General features: G+C 35.6%; 2 protein-coding genes across 8 annotated transcripts in view; both read right to left on the reverse strand.

The window, feature by feature from the left end:
- Positions 1 to 3,808, reverse strand: part of LOC138332950 (long-chain-fatty-acid--CoA ligase ACSBG2-like) — a 29,143-nt gene extending 25,335 nt beyond the window's left edge. Inside the window, 1 exon segment of the mRNA XM_069281009.1 lies at positions 3,499 to 3,808. The gene's annotated coding sequence lies outside the window, so the exon portion shown is untranslated.
- A 2,302-nt stretch (positions 3,809 to 6,110) lies between these two features.
- On the reverse strand, positions 6,111 to 24,789 carry LOC138332949 (long-chain-fatty-acid--CoA ligase ACSBG2-like). 7 transcript variants are annotated; one of them, XM_069281002.1, is made up of 17 exons: positions 24,639 to 24,789; positions 19,155 to 19,231; positions 18,196 to 18,614; positions 17,827 to 17,988; positions 17,351 to 17,436; positions 16,559 to 16,647; positions 15,095 to 15,296; positions 14,873 to 14,974; positions 14,662 to 14,709; positions 13,569 to 13,739; positions 12,623 to 12,804; positions 11,372 to 11,559; positions 10,939 to 11,048; positions 10,401 to 10,551; positions 9,838 to 9,977; positions 8,966 to 9,212; positions 6,111 to 8,799 (listed from the first exon to the last, which is right to left on the reverse strand). In XM_069281002.1, the coding sequence occupies exons 2-17, from the start codon at positions 19,202 to 19,204 to the stop codon at positions 8,687 to 8,689; spliced, it is 2,460 nt and encodes an 819-aa protein (XP_069137103.1). In that variant the 5' UTR covers positions 19,205 to 19,231; positions 24,639 to 24,789; the 3' UTR covers positions 6,111 to 8,686. The 7 variants fall into 7 exon arrangements, with proteins under 7 accessions (XP_069137103.1, XP_069137108.1, XP_069137109.1 ...); XM_069281007.1 differs by having other exon boundaries at positions 6,111 to 8,766; positions 24,639 to 24,788; XM_069281008.1 differs by lacking the exon at positions 13,569 to 13,739 and adding an exon at positions 14,271 to 14,438 and having other exon boundaries at positions 6,111 to 8,766; positions 24,639 to 24,788.
- Between the last annotated feature and the right edge of the window lie 541 nt (positions 24,790 to 25,330).

Consider the following 25,330-nt stretch of genomic DNA (forward strand, 5'->3'; position numbering starts at 1 on the left):
ATTTACCTTAAAAGTACTTTATAGTTTTTTCAAACCTTCTCACCTGCTCAGCTTGTATCACTATAAGTTCTGACAATATTAGGTTTTGTAACTGGGGTACACCGACCAAGCATAAGACAGTTTTATAGTCTGGGTAAAATGGTGTACACGGAAAATGGTGTAACTGGGGTACACTGACCAAGCATGAGACAGTTTTATAGTCAGGGTAAAATGGTGTTATATTTCTTTTTAGTGACTGTTATGGGTGAGGTCAGGTAATTTCACACCTTCATATAAAAATATTTGTCCCAAATAGCACGATAAAGTGGACTCTCACACATTCCAAATACAGATGTATACGAAATTCGCTCAAAAGAAAACTCAATGTCAATGTCTTGTATCAAAGTAATGCTGACAATTTTGTTTTCAAATTGAACAAAAAACAAACAAAACAAAAAAAGACAGAAAAAACACCTAACCTACTGTATAATGACTCGATTTAAAGAAAATTTAACTAATTAACTCCAAGCAGAATAAATCATTAATGTATTTCAAGTATCTCTATGAATACCTGTAGATACAAATTTAAAGGCCCACTACCTAATGGCTCTAATGTTTATAAAAAAAGAAATGTAAAACAAGATTGATCATTTTTTAGAGCCGAGAAAGTTATTATCTTACCGTTAACACAGTAATAACATTTGTTATCACCTTCTGAACAATTTAATTAAAATAGATTAAATGGTATCTTACGTTTCCCGCTGTCACCCTAACTACTACCCATTGCTTGACTATCACTGCACCAGACGGCAAAATTAATCTTCACTGTCAACATAGATTACGGAGGGAATCTTGCATTTATCTGGTATTGTAACCTCATCTTCAGCCATAAATATACATTTTTTATGTTATTGTTGTTTTTAAGAAACTTTAAATTTTGTTTCGGATAGGTAGTGGGCCATTAAAGTCAAAATTTATGAATTTTTATGAGATAATTTAAAGATACAGGTTTATGCTTTTATTTCATTTTAATAACAAATCACATAAGAATGACATATGCAATACATAGAAGTTGTACTAATAGGAAATTGTTCATCCTAAAACAATCATATTTAGACAAGTCGGGCCAGCTTATTTATTATTCATTCTGACAGGGGTGAAAAAGTACACCACATGATAACATATACATGTTCTGTACATATAGCTATAATTAATTATTGTCAACCTGTTTCTATTTATGATAGACTACAACCATATACTGATTTATAATTATAGACGTCATTAAGTTTTATGATTGGTCGTGTCTGGTAGTCATAATTTCTTACACAAATATGTATAATGTTATACAAATAAATCGTAAGGAGAGGTATAGGATTGGTGTGTTAGTCAAGTAAGACTCACAGAATGTCTAGACCGATTTCTACTATACAAATTAGGCAATCAGTGACTAAGCCAAACCCGATGTATATTAATTCACTTATATACAACATTACAGACTTTAACACTTACAAGATAAGTTTCCAGACTTCAACACTTATAAACACAAGTTTTCAGACTTTAACACTTACAAGACTCAGACTAAATCTATAATCCCTGCCAAGGTTATCCAGCCATACATTCATCATATCCAGCAAAGCAACTCTTTATCTCTGACATTGAAATGCAGTTACTCGGGATAAAAGAATACAAAAAGAAGTTGTCTGTCATATGGTTACAAGATGTACCACGGAATTTAAGACAATTCCCATCCTAAGATATGCTGACATTTATGGATATTAGAAATATACATGTGTGTATACTGGGCACTAGAGTCCATACAAAACACCATAATTATATATGACGGACATGAGTACATGTACACAGATCAAATCATCAACAGAGGTACACATGGTGACCAACAGCTTTGAGACGAAAAATTAGACGAGTTGTACATGATTTATGATAATCTTAATCTTAAAGGTGATAAACTTTTATAGGTTCTTTCTTTACAACATTTGCCTACTAAGCTTCATTTTGCATTATTCAGAAATTCTTTGAGACTAAGAAAATAATACATTTTGCAAATTTAAACTGGATGAAGGTTTTTAAGGGGATCATTTACTCATGTAAGATTGTTCTTTAATGACATTTCCTTAGCTTAATTAAACATTCTTCAGAAATTCTTCTGCTGTGGGCATTGGAATGACAAAGTGACATTCTTCAGAAATTCTTCTGCTGTGGACATTGGAATGGCAAAGTGACATTCTTCAGAAATCTTCTGCTGTGAGCCATGGAATGGCAAAGTGACCAACTTAATTACATGGTCAAGGTCGTGTGGCACCTTGAGCGCACTCTTATTATTAAGACATTCAACTAACCATGAGTGCTTACATCAATTCATTTATATATATTTGTTGTAATTATCATTTAATACCTGCATTATTTTATTTGTAGGAGCATTTTTGTCAGTGAGTGTCATTCACAATCATACAAATGACTAAAATCTCCTCTGCTATGAGTAAGAGATACTACAGTGTTTTTATGTCTCTGATCACTCTCTGAGGAATGTTATTACGAGAGTTTGTACAACTTGAGGCAGAAGACTTTATTGTCCCAGTTGTAAAGACTTATAAACCATGACTATAGATAAACATGTCTGCCCCCTAGGTACTGTGATCATCACTTTATATCACTTACACTAGTAGGAAAAATAACCTGCTAGGTCTCCTTCAATACCTGATTGATCATCACCATTCATAACACAACATAATTGAGGAGTTTAGTCAAAAGTGGGTGGGACGGGGTACACACTGAGCTAAATACAGCGTTACCGAGGCCATAGAACCTATGTTTATCACAAAATATAATCCAGATTACAAATAGTACATCTCCGTAAATTACCCTTCTTCCACGATTTTAGCTGATTTTTCTGGCAATAAATAGTTATGCAATGAATATGAATTCAAATACTTGAGTCAAATATTAGATGCATAGTGAAGGAAATCATTTGAAACTCAGAGTAGGTCCAACAGGTAAGAGAACTTTTTATAGCCATAAGGGGATACTAGTACTAAGTGAAATATCTGTAATATGTATTGTAAGTGCAAATATGCAGTAAACATAGTTATATTTGAATAATTTCTATGTTTGACAAATTATTGCATTAATTTTTTTTCTATTGACTGGGGTACCACCATGTAATCATATTAAAATTTAAATTTCAAAATGGCCCCAGCGTTAATGGTAGCCATATTAGAGTCAGGATTTGACTGGATAGATTTATAAAGCCTTAGTTAAACCTAATTAATCTAGCTGCCAGTTTTATATATAAACAGAACACATGCAATACACATACATTTCCTACACATAACAAACATGTCTGCAGACTTCATATACAAACTGTGGTATATAACGCTTAATATTCCTTATTATAGCCAAATGCATGCAATTATTCTAATGAAATGAAGATGTCTCTGAAAAACAAGAGATTCATTAGCATTATTTGTACCTGTGGAGTAAGAGATAAACATGTATACTCACCGCTGGCCCTTAGCTTTACAATCCTCTACCTCTCATTTACTACCACCATAACACAATCCGTAGGCAGAATACCTGTACAGGTATGGGATGTCAAGGTTCACCGACCACACATAGGACGTATACCTGTAACGCTTGAGTGACTCCCATTGATGGACGAGTCCCTTACATTGAGAGGACGACACCTGGCAACTTAGCTTCCAATGCCTGCAAAACTTAAATCATTGTTTCTTGTCGTCTGCTACTCAACTGTTACCAGTGTACAGGTGTCGTCGGCTAGCAGGACATGTTTACCATTCCTGATTCCAACTCAAAACACCAGATTTATTGATACAAAGTCTTGTATACAGTTCCACCAAGGGTAGTCCTTTCAGACCTGGAGTCATCAATTATTTCTTTCTTTTAGATTCATGGGTATCTGAACTCAAAAATAAAATTGCATTCTATATAACAATATTTTTAAAATTCTGTGCCAAGTAATGTTTACACTCTTTTTTTTTTATTAGTGGTAAATTTGGTTGTTTTAAAAAAGACAGTTTTCTGGAATCAAAGATCATATTTGTTACCACTGTATCTGTCTGTAAGAATTAGAATTCTCTACTTTCATATATATAACGAAACAGGACGGAATAGGACAGCTAGGGCAAGACAGACATGGGTATGCCCCTGTATTTTCATGATGAATATTTAATAAGCTGAACAAAACTGAATAAGTTTTGAACCTGACATAATCAAACAAAGCCTCTGTACCTTAACAAGTTCAATGACACAGGTATTTGTAGACAGTCAACATCTTACACCCATACTTGAGCCATAATTAAGTAGGCCATTCTAACCCCCCACCCTACCTGGGTCATGATTTAAGTAGGCCATTCAGACTGACTCTTGACAAAAGATCACATAAAGTTGAAGGTCGAGTAACAAGTAGAATTCCTTACCATAATACTATTCAGTTCCACATAAACAGCTCATAGCATTAAGTGTTACAATCTATACCAGTGAACCGAGTATGTTCAAAACTGTGTAGCTATAGGTGTAACAGAATAAGACAGGTAATCACGGAGTTCACAGGTTAAAAGTTTCAGTACACTGCAGAAATAACCAGAGATTTAATATTTTAAAATCAAGCAAATAAAACATTCCCTGAAGGTGTTGTAAGGTTTATCACTGGTATTACAAACTAGGCAATGTGCAATGTCATACTGGACTACACTAGTGAGAAGGAGTCTTCATGGATCATAGTTAATGGTCAGTTTCCACACTATATAGATTTTACCAATAATAGTTAAGGAAAATGCATGGCCTATATATGAATGCTTCCATCTTCCAAGTTCCTGATAATTATGTGTCTCTTCAAACTAAAGATTAAGAGGTTGAGGACTAAGGACTAGGCCTAGTGCAAGAATGATCTCACCTTAAGCAGTGCACCACCTTTTACCTTATCAAATTTATGTTCACATAATCCGGATAGATATCAAATCCATCAGAGATTTATATCTGATACAGTGGTACAACACTGCCTTCATCTTTTTCCTTCAAGTTTAGAGGTCACCCTTGTGAGGAAGGCTTTGAATTCTGTGTTTATAGGAATGCGGTGGCCGAGTAGTTAAGATGTCTCAATATATTACCACAAGCTTTCCACCTCTGGGTCGCAGGTTCAAATTCCATGTGGGGCAGTTGTCAGGTACTGACCATTTGTAAGTGGTTTTTTCCTCTGGGTTCTCTGGTTTTCTTTCACCAACAAAGCTGGCACGTCCTTACATGACCCTGGTTGTTAATAGGACATAAAACTAAACAAACCAAACCAAAGTTCTGACATTCTACAACGTCCTCCACCTCCAGGTTCTGAGTTTGAAAAAGGCAGGTGGCAGGCACAGACCTGATGTGAGTGGTTATCAGCATACTGTGACTTTCTACCACCTAAATCTGGCACCTTAAATGATCCTGTCTCTTGATAAGTATTCAACAAAATAAACCAAACATAAATGTGACCTGATGAAGTTTGCTGACTGGTGTCAGTGACCTAAGTTAGTGTCAGTGAGTAGCACTATAAGTGAGAGTTCAACTATCACAAGGGGACACAACACAAGTACATGTAATCAGTACACAAACATTTCACCACATGCATATTGGCCCCTTCAACAGTTGTGTAAATAAAGGATCTTACATGAGTGACTCTGTGATGTGAAATTAATCAAACTAGTTCAATAATTTGATATGCCACGAGCCTTTAGGTGAATGGTATATCATATTATTTAACAAGTTTGATAAATTTCATATCACATAGTCGCAAGTGTAAGATTCTATTCATCAAATAACTTTAAATAATACAAATGTAAGTAAAACTTAAGCCCTCGTCACAATATAAAACAGTAGAAATCCGGTTCAGATGTTACGGTCCGTCTACTGAGACAATCATGCGACGTCATATATATATTATAACTTCATAATAACTACCTGTGATGTCATATTAGTGTTATTACACATGTGTATTACGATATTTATGACATGGCTGGACAGGCTAGTTATGTGATAAATAAGAATAATGAGGTAAAGCAAAAGTATGAGATCATGCTCACATTATTGATTTGATATTACAAGAAGCAACAACTGTATGCTCATGAAGCATTGCAAGTTTATTTGTGTCAAAAAACTTACAAAATACAAAATTACTTATTTGTTCATTACAACTCTACAATGTACTTTGTTCATAACTCAAAAAGTGATCAGATCTAAATTCATTATTTGAAATGCATAATTTATAACTAGATTCGATGTGAAAAGCATAATATTCATAACTACATGTAGTAATCATTACATAGTTATATAATTATATATATAATGAGATGAAGATTGCACAATTTCCTTATGAAAATGTATAAGATTGATGCCTCTATGATATTGTACTCTTACAAGGGCAATTCTCTGGAAATTACCAGGTAGCATGCATAGAATTGTTTACATGTCCGTTGTGTAAATTATGACATAATTTTAGAGTTAAGACATTTTCAGAAATTATTGCCTTTTACAGATGTTATTGTGATAGAGATATTCTCATAACATTCAATCTTTCATTTAATATTCCCAATACAAAACCATTACAGATTTGAAGGAAGGTTCCTTAACTTAAGATTTTTCCTTAACTTCTGTAATACTTCCCTATGTGGAATTTAAAGTTAGGGAATTACTAAAATTTAAGGAATGTTTGTGAAAGTGTATGCATAGGCCCTTGGAAAAGCATAATCTATCTAACCCAGTCATCCTCCTTTCATGATCAGGGGTTCATGCTCTTTCACAATATATGTTTCAAGACAACTAAATAAATAATTAGAAATTAAAATCTAAGTTGATTACAGAGTAATCTAAACAAGAAATGATGAAATGCGAATAACATGCTATTTTGTTAGATATAAATGAATGTAAATTATATCAAGCAGATTAAAATAATGAGATTCCTTAAATATCTGCTTATATATTGAGAAAATTAGGACACAAAAAAAAGAAAAAAAATACATTTGTATATTCATTCAATTTCAAAAATGTGCTATCCATTACACAGTATATATACTGCATTCAACCCAACAAGCCCCCCCCCCCTTGTTTTTCAAGGCCTCAAGTTCATTTGACCTTAAATTTAAATATTTATTAAGTGGAAATTGGAAATATGAATTCCATGTAGAGTAAGACCTGACATAGATCACTTTACAAAGATCAAAATATCAATTTCTGAAGGTCCCAAATGGTCCATTTCAACACAATTTGACCTTGAGAGGTCTTTATAGGACAGGTTCCACAGATTGGTTTTCTTTATTTTACTATTTTCAACATCTGAATTTGGTTCATCATGTGCGATAAGTTTGTAGAATGTCTAAAGGTTGTCCCAGTAAGTGTCCCAGTAAGTGATCCCTCAATTTTCTCAATTTTCAAACACCCCTGGTACTCACTGGGTTGAATTCAGTACATGTAACTATAAAGATACAATGTGTATTCATTTGTTTCATTAACAAATATTGAAGTTTCATGCACATACTTACCAAACAGGTATGGCAGCACTAAAGAAAGCACTTAGTATGTAATATACATAAGTTTCAACATAATATATGGAATGACTTATCACAGACACAATTCACAGAGAGAAATTAAACAGATTACTGTCATTGGCAAATAAGTTTATAATTATATGTCTTACATGTTGGTCTTAAATCAAAATGACGACAACAATTTGATGTGAACAATAACCAAAAAAGAAAACGCTGTGAAAAATATTGCGATGTAACCATGGCAACTTGAAAGCTGTACTCAGTTGACCCCTTATATTACTAAAGCAGAATAAATCCAGTACATACAAACTACATGTAATACCCTGGGTTAAAATATAATGAACTGAATTGATTATATTTCATTCAAATATACCCAACAGAAATAAAATTATGTATTAATTGATTTTTATGGTCATACATATTTTGTTACCAGCTCCAAAGCAAGAAATATTTCTCTCCCTGTTCACAATCAGGAATGTTCCAATTCATTGTTTTACAGTCAGGAATGTTCCAATTCATTGTTTTACAGTCAGGAATGTTCCAATTCATTGTTTTACAGTCAGGAATGTTCCAATTCATTGTTTTACAGCCAGGAATGTTCCAATTCATTGTTTTACATTCAGGATTGTTCAAATTCATTGTTTTATATTCAGGAATGTTCAAATTCATTATTTTACAGTCAGGAATGTTCCAATTCATTGTTTTACAGTCAGGAATGTTCCAATTCATTGTTTTACAGTCAAGAATGTTCCAATTCAATGTTTTATAGTCAAGAATGTTCAATTCATTGTTTTACAGTCAGGAATGTTCCAATTCATTGTTTTACATTCAGGATTGTTCAAATTCATTGTTTTATATTCAGGAATGTTCAAATTCATTGTTTTACAGTCAGGAATGTTCCAATTCATTGTTTTACATTCAGGAATGTTCCAATTCATTGTTTTACAGCCAAGAATGTTCCAATTCAATGTTTTATAGTCAAGAATGTTCAATTCATTGTTTTACAGTCAGGAATGTTCCAATTCATTGTTTCTCAGCCAGGAATGTTCCAATCATTGTTTCACAACCAGGAATGTTGAAAACTATTCCTTTCTTTGAACCACCCGCATGTTAAATATCATGTCTAGGTTGTTGTCTTTGAAGTACCGTAATCATGTTTCAGCATAAAAGGATTCAATGGTCTTTTGGTAGATCTTGTTCACAATAGGTCTTCGCAGTTTTAATGTAGGCCCTGAAATCAATATACGCAGTTTTAATGTAGGCCCTGAAATCAATATATGTATATTCGTGAACTGATAACTAGAAAATATCTTTCAGACATTCCTCTGCAACTATGATAAAATTTTTATTTAGAAATCTAACCAAGATCAACAATATACTTCATCAATCAAAGTCTACAAGATTTGACCGACAGGTGCAGTTAAACTTACCCAGTTCACCTCCAGGAATGGAGAAGTCCTGAGGCAGGACTGACCACTTGGCAATCCTTGATGCCCGCGACACGGCTTTGTTATTGGCGCGGTCGATCCCAGCCTGGATAGCGTTCAGGACGACGGTGTCTTTATCGTTGATGATGTCAGTCAACTTTGTGGATTCACTGCCTATAGACTGACACCAAGTCTTCGCCTCCCTGGTCAGATTGTCTGTCGGCTCACCTGTGTCTGGATCTACCGTTACCTAAAATCATTGATCAGTTGTATTTAATGGTTCATTAATTATCGAATAGTGTGTAGACAAGGACTGTTTTGAAATGGTTTATAATTCACTTGGCTTTCTTTTCTGTGTTTTGGAAATATAAACATAGTGTAAATATTTTCTTTCTTTTTTTCATGATGAAGTAACTTAGAGCATATCTTGAATGTAGAATAAATAACATCATTAAATACTTGAGAATTATTTTTTCATTCCTCACAAATTAAAGCCACTCCTCACAAGCAAGTGGAATCTGTTCACAAGAGTAGATTACTCTTGTCTTATACTTGCTCAAAAGGATAGATATCTCTGCCCAGATATATGTTCTCAAGAGTAGATAACTCTGTCTGATACCCAAACAGAAGAGCAGAAAACTCTGCTCAATACATGTTCATAACTTCATATATCTTGAAATAACTGTCTGATACCACGACATCACATCAAACCTTTTTATGAGCTCAGATATTGGTTCTTATAACCATTATACTTGTATCTAATTAACAGGATTTAAACAAACTTATGTTGTACAGTGTGAGAATTACCATTAAATATTATATGGTATAAGTAACTATGACAACAGATACAAATGTTCTCTGAAGTACTTATATACCTTTAATGTGATCAACATAGACAGAAACTTGCGTTTGTCCCCAATCAGCATACAGTTAGACACGACTGGTAGTTCTTCCTTCACATTATCCTCGACAGGTACAGGGGCAACATTCTCCCCTCCAGCAGTGATGATCAACTCTAGAAAAAAAGAAATTACTTATATAAACTGTTTATTCTGTAATGATCCAAACAGGCTTGGCTTCTTTGTTTGCAATGTTATCATTCATATGCACACTCAAGGTCATTTTCATGCCAAATGTCCTTGCAGCAGATGGTACCATGGCAAAATCAACGACAAAACATAAGGCACAATCATCACTTCTTGTTTAGAGCAATTACATCACAAGTTTCACACAGTTATGTACACTTAGTCATGGACAAAAATTGCTTAAAGAAACAAATCCAGAAATAGAAGAATCAATACAGTAGCTATAATATATCTCATCTTATAAATGTTGGGGAACAAAATTTAAAACTGTTACCTCAAAGATATTTACAAATATATCCTCTAATTCCTATACCCTACTTCCATCATCTTCAGTTTGATAGGAAGTAACCTACCTTTCTTGCGGCCTGTGATGTAGAGGAAGTCGTCTTTGTCCTTTTTACCAATGTCCCCTGTCTGTAGCCAGCCATCGGAGTCGAAAGCCTCAGCATTCTTTACCGCATTGTTTAAGTATCCCATGAACACATGTCTACCTTGCATGCACACCTGAAAACAGGGGTAACATGAGGTTATTTTAAAGGGACTGTTCAGATCAAACATTAACAACAAACATCTTTACTGAGCATTTTCAACTTAATAATGATAGAAATCCATATTAATCAGAGGCAAATGCATGAGCATAAACTTGAGTTATAGAAATACACTCTATCTTTTTGCCGGTAACTACCTATAAAGTACTGTGTAGCAGGTATGTTTCGTGGATGGTCTATTTGAGCTATGTTCCATTTACATAGAAATCTGCTAATTCTAAACACCACTGAAATATTCAGAAATTCGCATATGTACCTTAGAACAATAGTTTAAAGAATCATAGGAATAAGTGAACCAGGAAATTTAACCTCCGGTAATATTAAACTCTATACAGTACACTACCTCGCCATTGCCTTCATCGTCCTTGTCAGCCAGTTTGGTGTGTACCCCTGGAATTTCTTTACCGACACTGCTCAGTCTAAAGTTGTCATTGGTACCAACAGTATGGGGACCTGAAGGAAAACAAAAGTGCATTTGAAATGCGGTAAAAACACTTTTAACAGGGGATAGAAAACTCGGTAATTAGAAAGTTATCTTCTAATGACAGTAGACCATGTTGAGGATTCCTTCTCCAAGTTAAAAAACTGCATAAGTGGAAAGTATTATGATTGGTTGATATATTTAGACATAAAACGATGATTCCCGTCTTAAACCCAGGGTGTAGTGGAGTTTAGACACTGTGGTTTGCGAGGGTGATATGAACACAATTTCTAAGATTATCCAGAAAATGAATGTATTACAAATAGATCCTTGTGTAACTTTATTGGTACATTACCTGTACTTTCACTCATGCCGTACACCTCCAGTACTGTAATATCAAAGCTATAGAAACATTCAAGGGTGTCTCTCATGATGGGGGCTGCTCCAGACACACAGATCCGACACCGATCCAGCCCCATCTCCTTCTTCACTGGTCGGAACAGCAATGAGTTAGCTAAACCCCAAAACCAAGGCATGGAACGACTGAAAAACAAAACAATTCATCATCAGCAACGAGTTGGCTAAACCCCAAAACCAAGGCATGGAACGACTGAAAAACAAAACAATTCATCATCAGCTACGAGTTGGCTAAACCCCAAAACAAGACATGGAACAGTACTGAAAACAAACAATAACAAGCACAGTGCTAACCCAACACTGCAACAAGTTGGCTAAACCCCAAACCAAGGCATGGAACGACTGAAAACACAAAAATTATATCAGCAACAAGTTGGCTAAACCCCAGAACCAAGGCATGGAACGACTGAAAAACAAAACAATTCATCATCAGCAACGAGTTGGCTAAACCCCAAAACCAAGACATGGAACGACTGAAAAACAAAACAATTCATCATCAGCTACGAGTTGGCTAAACCCCAAAACCAAGACATGGAACGACTGAAAAACAAAACAATTCATCATCAGCTACGAGTTGGCTAAACCCCAGAACCAAGGCATGGAACGACTGAAAAACAAAACAATTCATCATCAGCAACGAGTTGGCTAAACCCCAGAACCAAGGCATGGAACGACTGAAAAACAAAACAATTCATCATCAGCTACGAGTTGGCTAAACCCCAGAACCAAGGCATGGAACGACTGAAAAACAAAACAATTCATCATCAGCAACGAGTTGGCTAAACCCCAAAACCAAGGCATGGAATGACTGAAAAATGAAATAGTTCCTCTTCATAATTATTAAATTTTATTTTTGCTCAGAAAGAGAGTATGAATAATATTAATTTTGCAGCAAGAATTTCTAATTTATCCAGGTTTACCATATAACCAATCCACATTTTGACATACCGTAATCAAACCAATAAAGGCCTATGTCCCTAAAGCGCCCTTCCTTTTTTTGAGGCCTCATTTCAATGACCAGCGATAAGACCTAAACTATTTTGTCTTATTAAGCAACTTTTCATTTTTTCATTTTTTAAACCCCATGGGCACTTTTTGGGTTGAATATGGTAAATAATATTTTTTTGAAAATTGCAAAAACTAAAGTACAAAATAATAAACAATGCTGTCATCCTAGCTATAATCTTACTTCTCCATTTTAGCCATAACACCTTCTTTGCCTTTCCCTTTAGCCCATGCTCCGAGCTTTTTTTTAATCCCCTTTGCTTCTCGACTTTTCTCCTGTATCTTCTCTGCAAACTTTTCCCACACTCTGGGTACTCCAAGGAACGCAGTGGGACGGACCTCCTTCAGGGTATCCTTCAGGGATCCCTAGAGATACATAATAGTCTAAAAATTATAGCTCTGGTTTTGAAAGTGGAATTTAGTTGAAGTAATTACCGTAAATCAGATTTTTCAAATTTATATTAAGATTATTTTATGAATATGAAAGGACACATAATATTATGCAAAAGCATACAAAGACAATTTTTTTTTTTACTACTGCATAACTTTTAAATGATTATGTATGCATATCTTCTATTGAACATAGTATATGAACATAATATAGGCCCCAATTCAAATTAAACCTTTAGATCAACAATACATACTAACATAGTGTATATGATACATTGTGATTTAAGTAATAATGACCTATCAAAGAAACACAATTTAACAAAGGATGACAATTTATTGACTCATGCCCTATCTTGGCCTTAGACTCAAGATCTACGGCACCCAATCAATTAGTGAAAAATACCTGCGCTTTTTACCACCGCGCAACATCCACATGTAAAAAAATCAACAGACATACCTAAAGAGTTGGGAACACTAACATAATCTACGTAAATTAAATATGAATCGTTATCATGCCAGACAAACAGTAAGTGACCTTCAAAAAGAAACATTTAGTGTCCAGAATCGTGTGTTTTAACTATCAATATAATGTGCGTTATTTCTCAAACCATACCATTTAAACAATAAAAGAACCCATGCAATAAATATTCATAAAATTTTAATGAAACAAAACAATTCATGTTAGCGCTAACCCACATGCAGAGCCACTCGGTAGTCCATGCTGAGAATGAATGTCAAACCTTCAGAGCATCAGCCTGAGCGAAGTACACACTCATAGCATGTACTAGGGGAATGTAGATATCATTTATTTGTGCTGCTACATGGCTCAGGGGGAGATAACTCACACCAAGATCTTCCACATTAAAACCCCAGTTTAGAGCCTCACCGACTCTCTGTGTTGTCCAGACCAACTGTCAAGGGATACAAGATACTATAATGAACAAAGTATAATAATTGACTGTTAACTGCTATCCTTTCTGTACCATCATGGCTTGTAGCTGGAATTGCTCATTTTCTAGACAGCTTGATACTTCACACATCATAACAGAATTTCCTGCTTTTTTTAAGCTTAATGTCTACATAAAATAGACGAAATTCAACAGAAAATTTTCTTACCAAAATTTCTGCTGCATTTCACATTTTTCATTCAAATAAAAATTTCCAAATGTTTAAAAACTGTACGATTGCCAGGCGGTATGTAGTTATGCCTTATGTTCGCACATGCATGTGTATCTTTTCAATATCAAAGCCAAACATCACATGTGCGATACCCAGGGTGTTTGACAGTTAGAGAACTATTAATTCATAGATTTTATACCTATAAATGAGAATGATGATAGAGTAAAGTTACATATAGATTCATCACTGGCAACTTTCCATTCGATACTGTATGATGGTACAGCAAGGAGAACAGTTTAGTCGAAAATCATGGCATTACAAACCTTGAGAGCATCGCGATCTGCAAAGTACACAGCCACAGCGTATGCCATTGGGATATGGAGGTCAATCATCTGGGCCGCTACATGACTCAGGGGCAGATAACTTACAAACACCTCGTTTTGAAAAACAGCTCCTTGGTGTCGGCCAAAGTATTTTGCAGTCCATGTCAGCTATAGGATTTGTTATGTTAGTAAGATGTCACAAGATATAATAAATGTTAGTATATACACATAAATATTTCTATCTTTAATATAAAGTATTTACAAATATAAAATAAAATCTGATTGCAAAAGCAATGCATCAACTTATTTAAATTTTAAACTTTATATTTTCTCATTTAAAAAGTACCCAAAACTTAACAGAACTTTGAAATTAATATGATGAAATACATACATTGTCATGACTCAGCATCACACCTTTTGGGTTCCCTGTTGTTCCCGACTACAAAACAGATAAACATCAATAATAATAATCAATCTATTTATTTCTAGAGTCCTTCAAATTTTATTCTAAAGGGAATCAATGTTTGTCTTGTAAACTATAATTTAATGTTAGAGATAAAATGTGATAATGTGAACTGTTATACTCTGTCAGCCATACATACTGTATATATCAGTGTACAGGCTTTGTTTGGGGCCTGAAGCTGTAGTCTATCTTCAAGCTCTGCATCTTGAACCTGATCAGCCAAGGCCAGCATCTCACTCCACTGAAACGGACAAGTATACAATATCAATTTTGTAATCGTACACATAATCACATTAAAATTGCCCCCATATTTCCCAACTATGTTTCAGCAATATTTCTGATAAAAAGTTTCAGTCCTTACCGAGTAAATATTATCTCTCCTCTCAGCCACCTCCCCATCATATTGGACTATGGCTTTGAGATGAGGTAAGTTGTCCCACACTTTTAAGATTTTCTTGAGCTGCTGGTTGTTCTCAACGACCAATATATTAGCTTCACAATCGGCGGCTACATACTGACAGGCTTCGGGGGTGTTGGTCGTGTAGATTCCTGTCGCAAACCCCCTGTTAAAAGTGACGGCAATCAGAAGTACACATTTGATCAATGTTTTCAATAGGAGTTTGTAAATGTTTGAAACAGACGTTGCGGACCTAAGAATTAATGTCAATACTAAAATTGTCTAATGATACTAATTCACATACCACGTGATACTGGATAAAGTTTGTGCAGGACTATTGTTTCTATTGCTGATGGAATGATGTAAAAAAAAAATGATATCCCGCGCTTGCATCATTTCAGCGAGAAGATTACAAAGAGTATGTTCCATCTCCACTGGAGATACTTGTCACAAACATTATCGGGTATCAGTGGTACGTGAATTAGTCTTATTACAATGCATTGCCTATCTACTGTTTGATTAAGGTAATGTCAAACTCATTTTTACCAACCAATTATCTACAAAAGATGAAAGTGACACCTCATAAGCAGCAAGAAAGCAATGGATTGTTTAACCACTTTTACACAACAAGAGGCCCATGGGCCTTAACGGTCACCTGAGTTAGAATATATAATGAAGCAAATAATGAAACAAATTAAAGACATATATACACTATGTGCTGAGCCTTGAACTTGGTCAGTGATTTATAAATTTGACTCTTTAGACTATGAAGAGTATTTGTTTCCATCAAACCTGTGAACTTAGAGGTATTTTTTGAAATTTTAATCATTTTGACCCTGTTTGATCCTGCCCCTCTGGTCCCCCAGGGGGTCATTGAGGACGGAAATGGATGTTAAAATGCTATATCTTAGGTTAATAATTCTAATCAAGTTTGACTAATTTCCTACGAAAATTTGGCAAATAATGTTCAAAATGTAACATAACTGTGAATAGGATATTAAATATAAGTAAAAAATATATTTTAGCAAGTAAAAATTTATGGTACTTGCTATTTTTAGCAAGTGGCAAAAAATGTAAAATTCGAGCCCTGTCCACTGTACTTGTCCCGCACAAACATTATCTGGTATCAGTGGTACGTGAATTAGTCTTATAACATTGCACTGCCTATCTACTGTTTGTAATGTCAAACTCATTTTTACCAACCAATTATCTACGAAAGATGAAAGTGACACCTCATAAGCAGCAAGAAAGCAATGGATAGTTTAACCATTTTTACACAATAAAAGCAGACTTGAATTACACTTGCAAAGTAAAAAGTTAAAAATTGTGTACACAATATTCATTATTACAATAATGAGGACTTAGGTTCTGCTTAATTCTGTGATAGCTACAATTACTGGTTTTGAAAAACCATAATTTGATAATTACCCCGCAAATATGGCTCCTAAATCTGCAATAAACCATTCAGGGGAGTTGAATCCAATAATTCCGACGCCATGGTAAGGTTCAAGTCCAAGCTACAATGTATCAATAAAAGAGGAGTCCTGGTATTAGTGTATAATTAAAGTGAATAGTCGGGCAAAGAAAACCAGTCTAAATGCATTAATTGGCCTTCCAAAAGCTCTCACATATTAATACGACGGTCAAGTTCTGCTTACGTTTCCCAGTTCTGACCATCGAAATAAAGAAAAGTTGAAAGCATTGAAAGCGAGGCTGCGTGGAAATGTAACCACGGACATAGTCAGCTGGGAGGACGTTTTAGGATTCCTAAACTTTAAATTAATTTCTACGTACGCAGACAGATTTTGACGAGAAATTTCATTTTTCTATTCCATAAGAAATTATACTAGATACGTTCACATCATTTTTTTACCGACTTTAGCCATCCTTGCCCGACTGGTATTAGTGTATAATTAAAGAGGATTGGTGCTAAAGTGTCAGAACAGTGTACAACCTAACAATTTTTTTGTATCTCGAAAATAGGAGTTTTATACTGAAAATATATTAGTACCACTTTGAAAACAAAATTGACCTTTAAAAAATTTATTCTAGATATCAAAGTCAAGACATAACCGAACTTCCTTCTACGTTAACACTAACATAAGGTATCAATCTCATTACACATAATTTGTATGCATTAATTTATCTATTTAATTTCTTCTTAGTGCACTATAAATCTCCTTTGTACAATTGCTAACAATAATCTATACTACTGCCTACCTTTATAAAAGCCTTGGCTACCCGGCGGACATCATTATAGTATTGTTTGTATGTCCACTTCACCCAGGCTCCTCCTCTCTTCACACCTGTAATGGTAAAGAATTATACTGAGTTGTCTCCCCTAGTCTGAAACAGATTACAGTGACCAAAATCACCCTGATCAATATTAATGATAAATCTCAATTCACTGCGACTTGTAGTTGAGAAGAAGGCAATCATTTTATCAAGAGCTGAAAGTGCAGTATGATGAAATGTATCTGCCTCCCTAGTGTAGGAAATGTAACATTATGGACACAACTGGACTTGAGTGTGAGATGACCATTTGTCTCCCCGCTTTGCGGGGTAAAAATTTGACAAAATGGTGGAATAAGACAGGACAAGCCAAAGCATTAACTGACCTAATGGTAGTGGGCCTTTAATAAACATATATACAATGCTAAATACCGAAACCTACTGATTGTCATTGAGACTCGTACCAAGTGCTATAGCATTAGGGGCCTTGTCTGCAGTGTTTTTGAACACTGATGGAACAGTCATGGGTTTCATGGCCCCAGGTCCTGTGTCGTCCATCTGCAGCCTTACTGCTTCATCTCTCCGTGTTGTAAACTGTGTAGTGGCTGGCATCAACTCATCAATATCTAGGGTAATATTAAAGCATTAGTGTTATTTCAGAAAATAATTTCATTTTTTCTGTCTAATGTGTCATCTTAACCCATGATCTTCCAGAAGCAAAATGTTCACATCATTAAATATGTTGTTAGAAAAACCTATGTAAGGATCACCATTCATTTGAATGTTGATATTATAGACTTTACACAAATAAGGAATATTACCTATCTTATTACCTCGTTTTGGTGTTGGTTCTTTTTTGGTTATGCCTCCAATAGAGGATCCATTCACCTTAACCTCTGCATGAACATCATCCTTGACATTGACCTCCACTGAAATATCTTTCTCCTTAACCTCTATAGGAGTAAACTCTTCAACCTTGACTACTGGAGTAGTGTCTTTAGCTATGACCTCTGAAGCAATATCTTCATTTTCACCATTAGACACCCCATTGACCTTGACGTCGCCATTAATGGCTCCGTTGACCTTGACATCATCAACGGTGTCTCCATTCACTGTTACTGTACCATTGACCTCACCCTTTTTTACATCTGTAACCATTGCATTTATGACCTTGACATTTTTTTCAATTGGCTCTGAGGGTGGGGCTGATATATTGTTGTTTTCCGTATCTTTTGAATCATCAATCTGAACTCTGAAAGATAACCAAATCAAATATGACCAATTTTTAATTTGCTTATATAGTCAGTCAAAATATACAAAGCCAGCTCTGACTATTAACTTCTTTCAAGTTAACCCCAGCCCTGGTACATTCTTAGAAATAAAACCAATTAAAAGATTTTCAGATGACAGTGTCAAGATCACAGTCTTAGTAACATTACTTATCTTATCAATCATCAGATTAAATAACAAACACAAATTCCGCAGGCAGACCATGAGAAAAGTTCAAAATGTGTTTTCAAGATGGTGGTTGTGGTGGCCATCTTCGATTTTAGATCAAACCAAAAAATAACGACATTTGGTCGGGACAATGTCATAATAATATCAGGCAAGTTTCAGCTCCTTCCTACAGATGGAACTTGATAAGAAGTTTACATGTGATAAGTTTACTGACGGTGCACTGTCTGCAGATGACGACAGAAGTACGATGACCTTAGGTTATCTTACAATTTCTCCAGTATTGTAACAATCTAATGTATGTATCTATGTGATCATAAGCATTATTGATACTTACTCGACATCTTCCACACCAGTGGTACTAGGCGTGGATTCTATGTCTGCCATTCTTTGTTATATCTCTGGTCTGTAGGTCTGAAAAGATAAATGTATGGGTACTAACTCAATTAATACAGCACATTATTAGGCCCTATTCTGTATTTGCATATTAAAGAGAGTTATCTGCCCTTGCGGGCAGGTATTGATTGTGACGTCATGTGTTTGCGAGCGTAATGTCATACTTTTTGGAGAAAGCAACGCGAATTGCGCTCACAAATAATAATGTAACAATGATACCTGACCTACCCGCATTTAACAATGATACCTGACCTACCCGCATTTAACAATGATACCTGACCTACCCACATTTAACAATGATACCTGACCTACCCACATTTAACAATGATACCTGACCTACCCACATTTAACAATGATACCTGACCTACCCGCATTTAACAATGATACCTGACCTACCCACATTTAACAATGATACCTGACCTACCCGCATTTAACAATGATACCTGACCTACCCACATTTAACAATGATACCTGACCTACCCACATTTAACAATGATACCTGACCTACCCGCATTTAACAATGATACCTGACCTACCCACATTTAACAATGATACCTGACCTACCCACATTTAACAATGATACCTGACCTACCCACATTTAACAATGATACCTGACCTACCCGCATTTAACAATGATACCTGACCTACCCGCATTTAACAATGATACCTGACCTACCCCACATTTAACAATGATACCTGACCTACCCACATTTAACAATGATACCTGACCTACCCCATTTAACAATGATACCTGACCTACCCCCGCACTTTAACAATGATACCTGACCTACCCACATTTAACAATGATACCTGACCTACCCGCATTTAACAATGATACCTGACCTACCCACATTTAACAATGATACCTGACCTACCCACATTTAACAATGATACCTGACCTACCCACATTTAACAATGATACCTGACCTACCCACATTTAACAATGATACCTGACCTACCCACATTTAACAATGATACCTGACCTACCCACATTTAACAATGATACCTGACCTACCCGCATTTAACAATGATACCTGACCTACCCGCATTTAACAATGATACCTGACCTACCACTACATGATACCTGACCTACCATTTAACTGATACATTTAACAATGATACCTGACCTCCCACATTAACAATGATACCTGACCTACCCATGACCTACCTATTTAACATTTAACAATGATACCTGACCTACCCACATTTAACAATGATACCTGACCTACCCTAACAATGTACCTGACTACCCACCATATATTAACAATGATACCTGACCTACCCCATTAACATGACCTACTACCACATTTAAAATGATACCTGACCTACCCACATTTAACAATGATACCTGACCTACCCCCATTTAACAATGATACCTGACCTACCCACATTTAACAATGATACCTGACCTACCCGCATTTAACAATGATACCTGACCTACCCGCATTTAACAATGATACCTGACCTACCCGCATTTAACAATGATACCTGACCTACCCGCATTTAACAATGATACCTGACCTACCCGCATTTAACAATGATACCTGACCTACCCACATTTAACAATGATACCTGACCTACCCGCATTTAACAATGATACCTGACCTACCCGCATTTAACAATGATACCTGACCTACCCGCATTTAACAATGATACCTGACCTACCCGCATTTAACAATGATACCTGACCTACCCGCATTAAATGGAGCTAACTCTTTAATATGCAAAGATGGAATTTGTGCACCATTAACAGCTAGAGTTGAAATCATTGAAGGAATTTAAGGAATCTAGAGAAATATGTCTGAGAGCCCAGACAGATCCCTCCCTTTAACAAAAGGAATTTTTTTATTATCAAAATCCATTTATCACTCTTATTTTAATGTGTTTCTGTCACAATGAATTTCTACCTTTAATCAGCTTCAGTAATTGATCTAAAAACAATCAAGAAAAGATTTGGCATTTACTTTCACAGTCTCTATCTATTGCTAAACACAAAGCAAAATAGTTTGTAACTGTTTCAAATGTTCCAACCCACATTCTTACTAAATTCAATGTAATAGTTCTGACACCAAACACTTGTTATACATCACTGTTTAATAGATACCATATTCCTATACAATAAGCAACCCCCCCCCCAAATCTCTATAATTGATACCATATTCCTATACAATAAGCAACCCCCCCCCCCCCCCAAATCTCTATAAGTGCCATTCTCCCTTTTAGAGGCCTCAATTTCATTTACCTTTCATTTAATGCAGACTGACAATATGAAAACGGTGTACATCTCTTTACGGATTTCTTTTAAAAACTAATTGTGCAATGATTTAATGAAAAACTAGTCCAAATTTGGTTCTATCAAGTGTCCCCATATTTGATTAATTTTCTAAACACCCTGAGCAAATATTGGATAAAGTGTAGTATTAAATTTAACATCTTAATCTATTAATTTTCATGAGTCATTGTAGCTGTGATCTAGTTGTCGTAGCATTTCACAACTAGCCCTTCATCTCTATGTTGTGAATTAAAACCCATGTGAGGTACTTGTGAGTCTTTTTACCACACCAAGGTTCAAGTTATATTCCTCAATCTCCCACATCAGACATGTCCTCAAATGACCCAAGCTGTTCATACTTATGATTTTAGACGTAAAACAGCCACACAAAATCAAGTCTTCTTGATTATATAATACTAGATACAGTAACTGTATTTTAACTTCAATATGTTCCAATGGAGAGGTTTATATTTACAGTTGTAGGTTCATCTAAACAGATATCATTTCACATAATTATTCTACGCAATACATATACATACCTGCTGTACTATGGAAATATGAAATGTCCTTTTGTGAAAGCACAAATTATAATCCCTCAAAGTCTCGTAATTATTATGCAATAGAAAATTAATACAGAACTATTTATCTAAACTGTTCAGTTAACGTAACAGTTGTATGTATGACACAATCATAATCAGTTGTAAATATTTAGATGTTAATTGTACACTATTTCTCCTGATTGTAAATGTAGCTTTCAAATCTTAGACAAGGTTTACGATAATCATGTCACTTCCAATATCTGAATATCCTCATAGCTTTAGGTGTCTCGAGTTGACCACTGGTCATTTTCAGAGTAGCTGTATAAACCTGTACAGAAGCTGGTCAACACCCGATAGATCCCAGACTGTTTATATGACTGGGATTGAGTGCACTTTGGACTAAATATTATCTCTCATACCTACGGAGTTGGGCATAGAAACTATCTTCCTCATGTACACGAACAAAACACCCACCCACCCTGTGAAAGATAACACAGGGATCACAATATACAGGCCATTTCTCACGTGCACACCGTGCTTAAACCTATAACCTCATATAGGTGGTTTTCTGTTCTGATAATCCTACTGGTATGCAATTTTATCATATGTTTTTAAAGCTATAAATTTGCCTTTGAATCACAGAATCAGGGTATATTTATTTTGACATTCAAAAATTCAAGTGAGGCATTGTTGGTGTTCCCAAATTGATTCAGCTTTCAAACTAAGTAAACCCAGGTGATTTTTTTCTGTGAAAAAATATGTAAACTATAAAGGAAAATGGTAAAATAAGATTTCTTTTATTTCTTGCAACTTAGAATATAGTGAATTTAGTAATCATGTGTATATTTCATCTAAAGTGTATACATTCATGAAGACACAAAAAAATTAGTATGAATTACTTCAGTACCAAAATTCCAACTAAATCAAAAACACCTTGACTATTCAACTAAGAAAAGTTTTTTACAGATATGTTGATGCCAGTATCTTCAGCATATTTTATACATATTTGTGATTTTTTATGATAATGATTGTAACAGGTAATTGTTCCATTAAAACGCATGAATATATACTCCTATCCACCCCTGGACTATCTCACAGTAAAACTGAAAGCAACAGAAGACATGTAGGTAATGTGGTCCTTTGATATACATCAAAAGTTTTGTTATTATGGTTCACTGTGGTTGACTGCGTAGCTTTGAAGTTAGGTGTCAATCTCACTGTAATCTTCAAAGGAAGTCTCTGTAGGCCTGTGATGAGTCAGTCTTTTTTCTCCTGAACGGTCTCTAGTTTTATTATGAGATAGTCCAGGGGTGGATATAAGGTTGGTGATAGTAACCCCTGAAGCATCGAGGTACAAATGTATACTATGTTACTTCTTTGCATTTTTAATCTAAATAGAAATCTGTGTGTACCTTTACTGTCATTAAGTTATTTTTTTATCCCACCTGGTTTAAGTAGCTGAGCTACATACCTGCCTCCGACACAAATTTGTTAGTCCCTAATCAGTGGCCGCTAATACAGGTCTGACCGACTGTTAATAAAATTAATTTTTTTTTAATTTGCCAGATAATTAGGCCTACTTATTCATTATACCTATCAGTCCTTAGTGGGTTTTAGAACGCAGCAATGTTGTCATCCAACAAATGTAATCAGATAGTTGTAGCAAAGCATGCTGAAACGGTGAAAACTAACATTGACGTTAACGTGAAGTATAAGCTTATATATGTTACATAATAGTGTAAGCTTAGTCTTCTTCTTTTTCTTCTTCTTAATGGTTTAAATAGTGTAGCAGGATTGGACTGGGTCAATCATTGGTGACCAGGTTGCTCAGTCTGTAGAGCACTCGGCTAGTGTTCAGAGAGTCCCAGAATTGGTGCCCAAATAAATAACACACGGTTGTTTGGAAGGGTCTTATATGTCTTCGGGGGCAAAGACTTCAAAAAAGGAGGGAGGAGTGTAGCAGGATTGGACTGGGTCGATCATCGGTGACCAGGTAGCTCAGTCTGTAGAGCACTCGGCTGGTGTTCTGAAGGTCCCGGGTTCGAATTCCCGTCTGGCCGCTACATTTTCTCCTCTCCTGTTACAGAATTGGCGCCTAACTAAATAACCCACGGTGGTGGTGTTTGGAAGGGTCTCGTATGTCTTCGGGGGCAAAGACTTCGAGAAAGGAGGGAGGAGTGTAGCGGGATTGGACTGGGTCGATCATCGGTGACCAGGTACCTATCAGTCGGTAGAGCACTCGGCTAGTGTTCTGAGGGTCCCGTGTTCGAATCCCGGTCTGGCCGCTTACCTGTTCGGAATACTAGGCCGTTTTCGTTTATTCGGAACAACCGATTCGACCGTTTGTAAAAGTCATGATTTCAAGTATAAATCCTGATGGACCTGCAGTTTATGATACAGGCCTGTGAGAGCTTTGTCAAGGATCGTCTGAAAGCGATAAAAAATCCACAGGTCCGTCTTTATTCATAAACGAACAACTAGCAAAGCACATAATCGAAAACGGCCCTTGTCTATTGTATTAATAGTTACTAGGTCCATTTGTAACTCATATCATTGACAACTTCCTAGTATTTTAAATAAAGTTACACGTGACAAGCTTAGTTAATGTACTTACAATCAATGACAATATGATCTCCTAATGTGACGGATTCTTTCTACATCAATGATTTCATTCCTTCTCGGTCTCCAATTCTCGCGCGAACACGTGCAACAAATTAACACCCACTTCCGGTTTTCAAAGAAATTAAGGCCGTTTTCGTTTATTCGGAACAACCGGTTCGACCATTGATTAAAGTCATTATTTCAAGTATGAATCTTGACGGACCTGCAGATTTTGATACAGGCCTCTGAGGGCTTTGCTTAGGCTCGTCTGAAAACAATGAAAATTCCCCAGGTTCGTCTTTAATTAATAAAACGAACAACTAGGTCCAACAAGTCAAACCGTATAATCGAAAACGGCCTTAGTGTCAGAAAATTTATTTGAAAATAGCCTATCATTCAACATACGACTCTATTCTAACATGATGACCCATTCTAAAAATGACGACCCATTAGGCCTAAAAGAAACACAAGGACCAAGCGCCGCGTACAGTCCTCGTGGTGTCAGGATTATCTCCCTTGACTTTTATTTTGTCTCCCCCTGCCCCGCTCGAAACGAAATCACAGGCGTTGGTTTTAACCTGACAGCATGTCTTGGTAGTAATATAACATCTTGTCTTCGGAGAATATTACTAAGGCATCTATAATAAAATCTTTATGAAAACAAAAATGCGCGCACATGTGAACGAAAGTAAAATTTAATTATAA

The sequence above is a fragment of the Argopecten irradians genome, chromosome 10 (genome assembly GCF_041381155.1).
Source record: "Argopecten irradians isolate NY chromosome 10, Ai_NY, whole genome shotgun sequence".
Classification (NCBI taxonomy): domain Eukaryota; kingdom Metazoa; phylum Mollusca; class Bivalvia; order Pectinida; family Pectinidae; genus Argopecten; species Argopecten irradians.

Bases quoted from the DNA above. Each gene is read 5' to 3' on its own strand.
- LOC138332949 (XM_069281002.1), bottom strand. From the start codon at position 19,204: ATGGCAGACATAGAATCCACGCCTAGTACCACTGGTGTGGAAGATGTC. The intron at 17,989-18,195 runs GTAATAAGATAG...ATATTACCCTAG, and splicing joins AGAACCAACACCAAAACGAG to ATATTGATGAGTTGATGCCA. The intron at 14,710-14,872 runs GTATGTATGGCT...TCTGTTTTGTAG, and splicing joins CCTGTACACTGATATATACA to TCGGGAACAACAGGGAACCC.